Source organism: Ceratotherium simum, chromosome 21 (assembly GCF_057802395.1).
Source record: "Ceratotherium simum simum isolate JZ-2026a chromosome 21, ASM5780239v1, whole genome shotgun sequence".
Classification (NCBI taxonomy): Eukaryota; Metazoa; Chordata; class Mammalia; order Perissodactyla; family Rhinocerotidae; genus Ceratotherium; species Ceratotherium simum.
Window position 1 is genome coordinate 27,176,092 of NC_141920.1, and position 6,000 is coordinate 27,182,091.

A 6,000-nucleotide genomic window follows, 5' to 3' on the forward strand; every position below is an offset into this window, starting at 1 on the left:
TCTGCTGCCATCCTTCATTCAACAATTACATGAAATACCTACTTTGTGCCAAGGACAATTATAGGAATTCGTCAGTAAACAAGACCAAATCCCTGCTCTCACAGAATTCACAAGCTATAGCCTGAGGTCAAACCCAACAAAACAAACCTGCTCTCTTCACTTTCCCTGCTTTAAAATCCTTCAACAGCAGGGGCCGGCCCCATGGCTTAGCGGTTAAGCGCACGCGCTCCGCTACTGGTAGCCCAGGTTCGGATCCCAGGCGCGCACCAACACACCACTTCTCCGGCCATGCTGAGGCCGCGTCCCACATACAGCAACTAGAAGGATGTGCAACTATGACATACAACTATCTACTGGGGCTTTGGGGAGAAAAACGGAAAAAAAGGAGGAGGATGGGCAATAGATGTTAGCTCAGAGCCAGTATTCCTCAGCAAAAGGAGGATTAGCATGGATGTTAGCTCAGGGCTGATCTTTCTCACACAAAAAAAAATCCTTCAACAGCAACCTAATCACACACAGCAAAAGCTGAAGCTTCCCAAGAGTCCACTGGCCCACTGGAAAAGCATAGGCTTTAGAACCAGACAGACATGGATTCAAATTCCAGCCTTCTAAACTTGGGCAAATTACCTACCCAACCTGAGAACTGGGTTTCCTCGTTTGTGAAGTAAGGATACTGGTGTCTTCCTCTCAGCTGTTTAACAGATTAGAGATAATGTGTGTGCATGCAGTGCCTGGCACAAAGGACGTGCTCACTGGCCTGGCACACAAGGCCCTCACAATCTGTCTCTGCCTATCTCTCTACCTGACTGCCAAATCGATATTCCACAAACTTTATGCTCCAATAACAACGTGTGGTTCTTCCCAGTTCCCACACTCTCCACCCTGCAAATACACACATGCACACACACACTCACACACTCACACTCACACACACACACACTCTCCTGCTATTTCTTGTCATTAGCTCCTGCTTATATCTTCTGTGACGGGTCTAACTCCTACTCACCCCTCAAGATTCAGTTCGGAAAGCACCTTCTTCCAGGAAGCCTTCTCTGATCTCTGCCAGGCAGAGTTAAATGTCGTTTCAGTGTCCCCATAGTTCCACAACACATATAATTTATCTTTCAAAGTGGGCCACTTGAGAGCAAAAGGAGGAACTACACTGAACAATAAGCAGGAACCAGGATGTCTGTTTACCATTTACACATCTATGACAGCATTTATCATGCCTACAGTAAAATTCTATTCATGTGTCTGGATCTTCCTCATCCTCAGAAGACCAAAAGTTCCTCAAGGGCAAACCTTATCCATCTCTGTATTCCAAGAACCCAACTAAGTGCTAAGTTAGGCAGTGCTGACTTGAACAAACCTACAACAAAGCTGGTACAAGCTACTCAGGTTCACTGCCACAATCATTTCTTTGACACTAATTAAGTGTGAGCTGAGCTAGCGAATTTTTGTAGGATACTTTTTTTAAAAAGCATGACTGAAAAATTAGTTACCAATTATTTAAACAGCAGTCTAGAAGAGCCTGAGAATCTAAGACAGAGGAAACAAAATCTCTAAAGGGAAGTTACAATAAAAGATACAAAATATTCACTTTCATTAAAACTATATATGCCTCTAGCCTTTAGTATAAGAACAATTCAGCAGTGTTCTATTCCTAGTCTCTGTCTTTCTAGAGTGTGCTTTAAAAAAAGAAAAAAAAAGTATCTCTTCTCCTACTTCAAAGGGAAAAAAAATGTTTGATGTAAGAATGGTCAGTCATGAATCAAAGTGAAAGATAAAGCGTACAATGAAGAGTTTCTCAAAGCCAGGGAGAATCCATTTAAGGACATTAAATTTAAAGGGAAATCCCCTAGGCTATTTCTCCCAAACAAACTGCTCCTGACAAGGAGGAGGATTTATATCCATCCAACCCCATAAAGTCTACCTCTTACATCTAGAAAAGACAATATTAAAAATGTTTGAAAGAATATCTACCTCTCAACGTCACAATTAAGATCTGCAAAACTCAATTTCCTGCAAAAACTCAAAAAAACGACTGAAATTCTCCAGAAATCTCTTCTTTCCTACCAAAACAGTTTTTTAAACGGTTCCTAGTAACACTCTAGCCACCAATCTCAGAAAGGTCAGGAGCAACGTGAAACTGCTGCAAAGCAAGTGCATCTGATTGCCATGGCAAGCACTCCAAACTCACCTGTCCAAAGAGCAGTTAGATCTAATCTACTGCCCTACCTGTTACAGCTCACTCTTGTCAAGCTGCGCTCTGTCCAGTGTAAGCTCTCACACTCTCTAGCGCTCAGTTTGTTACAGCAATTGTTTTTAAATGGGGAGAGGACTCGAAATGAAGCTCCCCTTCACCCACCAATCAGTCCCATCCAAACGGATGGAAAATTCTAAAAGAAAAAACAATAAAAGATACGCAAAATTACGCACCATGTTCCCACAAGTCATCTTTCACACGTTTAACTGCACCACAAAGTAATTCCTATTCATATTACTAATTATTTTTTTTTCGTGAGGAAGATCAGCCCTGAGCTAACATCCATGCTAATCCTCCTCTTTTTGCTGAGGAAGACCGGCTCTGAGCTAACATCTATTGCCAATCCTCCTCCTTTTTTTCTTCCCCAAAGCCCCGATAGTTGTATGTCAGTTGCACATCCTTCTAGCTGCTGTATGTGGGACGCGGCCTCAGCATGGCCGGAGAAGCGGTGCGTCAGTGCGCGCCCGGGATCCGAACCTGGGCCACCAGTAACGGAGCGCGCTCACCTAACCGCTAAGTAACGGGGCTGGCCCTCATATTACTCATTTTTAATGAAGAGCCACAGAAGAAAAAGAAAAGAAAGAACTTAGGGGGCTGGCCCGGTGGCACAAGCGGTTAAGTGTCCGCGCTCCACTGCAGTGGCCCGGGGTTCACCGGTTCGGATCCCGGGCACGCACTGATGCACTGCTTGACAAGCCATGCTGTGGCGGCGTCCCATATAAAGTGGAGGAAGATGGGCATGGATGTTAGCCCAGGGCCAGTCTTCCTCAGCAAAAAAAGAGGAGGATTGGCAGATGTTAGCACAGGGCTGATCTCCTCACAATAAAAAAAAAGAACGAACTTAGATACTCTAGCACGAAGTTGAGCCAATGATAAAACAGAACAGCAAGCTGGATACTGGAGTTCAGATCACGGTAAATTCAAGAACCCGAAGAGGCTTAACAGAACAGTGGACCCCAAGTTTCTAAAGTCTTTCAACTAGTAAGAGCCAACAGAGCTTGAGACAAATAGACTTTAGAATTCTGTCAGGACATAAATAACACAGGATTTAAAGGTACTTTCACCTACCTCTAAAAAGTAAAACTCTGGCAAGCAAATTTCCTTTTGGTGCCCAGAGTCATAAACACCTGCATATAACAGGAACTCAGAGGAGAATTTCAATGAACACCCAAGACTCAAGCTCAAGGCGAAAGAGAACACATCCTTTTGACTCTCCCCTACTCGCCTTCAGGCCTAAATTTGTTTCCAGGTGAAGCCACATCGGAGAAATCCTGAAATTTCCAAGAGATTCTGAAAGCTAGCCAAAGCTTCCAATTTTGATGGAATCCGGGAAAAAAAAAATGTAGAAACTTCAAAATCTTCAAATTTCATATACCAAACCAAAACAAATTAACTGAAGCACAAAACTTCAGCATCCAAACAATTGCTATTTCTGTTCCTTGGGCAACAAATGCCTGGGGAAGATGATCAGGACCACCAGTGAAAATTCTCCTATAAACCAAACAGCTTTAGTCCTTGCAAGTCAATAATTGAGTTTTACAGGCTCCAAGAAAGAAAAAGGTGTACCACAGATTTGTAACAACTCCCAACACATATGCATCTTTTTTTGCACAATACCTTTGAGGCAGGAACCCCACTTCTCAATAAAATGAAAGATTAGAAGATTGAGCTTAATTCATCATTAAAAGTAAATTAGAGCAATTACATATAAACTACAGGGTGTCAAGAGACAAGGATGCTATCTGCACTATAACCCTGCTGTGTGACAGTTCTAAGGAAGTGACATCTCTGACAGAAGTATAACCTGTTACTGCTGTCATCAGCAAGATTTTATAAGAATACGTCTCAAAGTGTCCTAGCTTTCTGGGTGCAAACCCAAAAGGAAAATATTTCACTTACAAGTCCTCTGACGCTTTGAAAACAGAAAATTCACAACCCCCCTCACCACGCAGCTTCAAACACTCAAATTACTCTCTCCTTTGCTAAGTCCTCAGTGAGCAGTATCTTCAAACAGAGACACCTGGTCTTTGTCCAACACTTCATGTATACACGCACCAGGACACTAAGGAATAGAGCACGCACATACATTCTTTGCAAAGCGTAGTCAGTTCTCTGCAAAGTGCCTATCTCCAGTCTAGCTTATGAAGGAAAACACTCTAGTCAGCATTTCTCAAAGTCTAGTCCGTGGGCCACCTGTATTAGAATCAACCTGGGAAGCTGGTCGAAATGAAGACACTCAGGCTGTACTCCAGCATCTCAGACTCAGTAGGTCTTCAGCAGGGCCCTAGGAGGAGCATTCCTAACAACCTCCCCAGGTGTCCTGCCCCCAGAGGACACTAAAGTTTGAGAACCACCGCTCAGGGTTCAAGCTGGGAGTAAGCACTTGCTTCCCTCCACACACCTGGTTTAGACTGGGAAAGCTCCAAGTGCCACTAGCGTTCTGGAAACTGGGGGCGCTTTCCCACCCCTCCAGTCAAACGCACCACCCCATTGCCCACCAGGAAGCGAGGGAGGAGCTTCCGACCCTTCCCGGAAACCAAACTCCCCCGAGTGCAGAAACGAAGCTTCCCCAGACCCCCAAACGCTGCCAAACAGTGGGGGGAGGGGAAACTGGGGCCCCGCCGCCCGGAGGGGGAGGAGCCGGTCTGCCAGCTCGCCCTCCGCAGGAATTTGGGGGGGGGGGCGTGCAAAAAAGGCGCCACATCCAACCCGGCGGGGGACCTCTCCCCCACGCAACGCCTTCGGGGGCTGTCCCGTTCCTAGAGAAACGGTGGCCCCGCCCCCTCCTGCGGTGGGCAGGGCTTCGCCCCTCCCCCCGTCGGCGGGGGGTACTCGGCGAGCCCACCCTCACGCCCCCCACCGAGCCCCCCTCGGCGGCCCGCCTCACCAGGCGCGCGGCCTCGGCCCACGTGCGCTCCTTCTTCCTCTTCTGTTTGTCCTTCATCCTCCTCCTCCCTGGCGGCGGCGGCTCCACGCGGGACCTCCGGGCGGGGCGGGCTGGGGCGGCGGCGCGGGGCAGGGGCGGCGGCGTCGGCGGCGGCGGCGGCCGCGCGGGGGGGCGCGTGGCGGCGGCGCGCGAGGACTCGGGTGCGGCCGGGGAGAAGGGGTGGGCGCGCGGGCACCGGCTGGCGCGAGACCCGGCGCGAGGGCGGCGGTGGGGGAGGGGTGGCGGCGGCTCCACGCGCCCGCGCTGCGTCAGTCGCCCACGGCGGCGGCGGCAGCGGCAGCAGCCCCGCGATCGCTAAGGAATGCGGCGGCTCCGCATAACCACGGGGTCAGAGGTCACGGCTCCGGCCTCCGCTTTCCCGCTCTGCTGAGGGGCCGAGACAGGACTGGCGGCGGGGCGGGAAGGCGAGACGCGGCTTTCCCTTCGGCGCCCGGGTGTGTGCGTGTCTGCCGTGGGTGTGTGTGAGTGTGTGTGAAGAGTGAGGAGGGGGAGTGTGGGGTTTTTTTTTTTTTTTTTGAACAAAAACAAACCGAAAGGGCGGCTGGGAATCGTAGTCCCGGTTGCCTCTCTGGCCTCCCCCGCTCCGGAAGAATATGGCTGCGTGAAACACTTGGACCACACTTCCCGGCGTGCCCTGCGGTCCATCTTTCCGCGCTCCCCTCCCTTCCTCCGCCTCGCGCAGTGCTCGGTTAAGGAAGGGAGACTAGCAGCCGTTCGGGGAAGGGACTGGGCGGAGTATCGCGAGGTGCGGGAACTGGCTGGGGGCCTGAGGCATTCTGGGAGGCGT

The 6,000-nt window shown here is 49.5% G+C and overlaps 1 protein-coding gene across 3 annotated transcripts in view; it reads right to left on the reverse strand.

Annotated features, from left to right (window-relative positions):
• The window catches only part of ASXL1 (ASXL transcriptional regulator 1), a 70,081-nt gene extending 64,396 nt beyond the window's left edge, over positions 1 to 5,685 (reverse strand). For 2 of the 3 annotated variants that reach the window (XM_087445425.1, XM_014796808.2), the window contains exon 1: positions 5,154 to 5,685. In XM_087445425.1, coding sequence (XP_087301551.1) covers positions 5,154 to 5,210 — 57 coding nt within the window. In that variant the 5' untranslated portion in view covers positions 5,211 to 5,685. Of the gene's footprint in view, positions 1 to 1,006; positions 2,550 to 5,153 lie in introns of those variants that run through there. The other variant, XM_087445424.1, reaches the window with a different exon arrangement.
• Between the last annotated feature and the right edge of the window lie 315 nt (positions 5,686 to 6,000).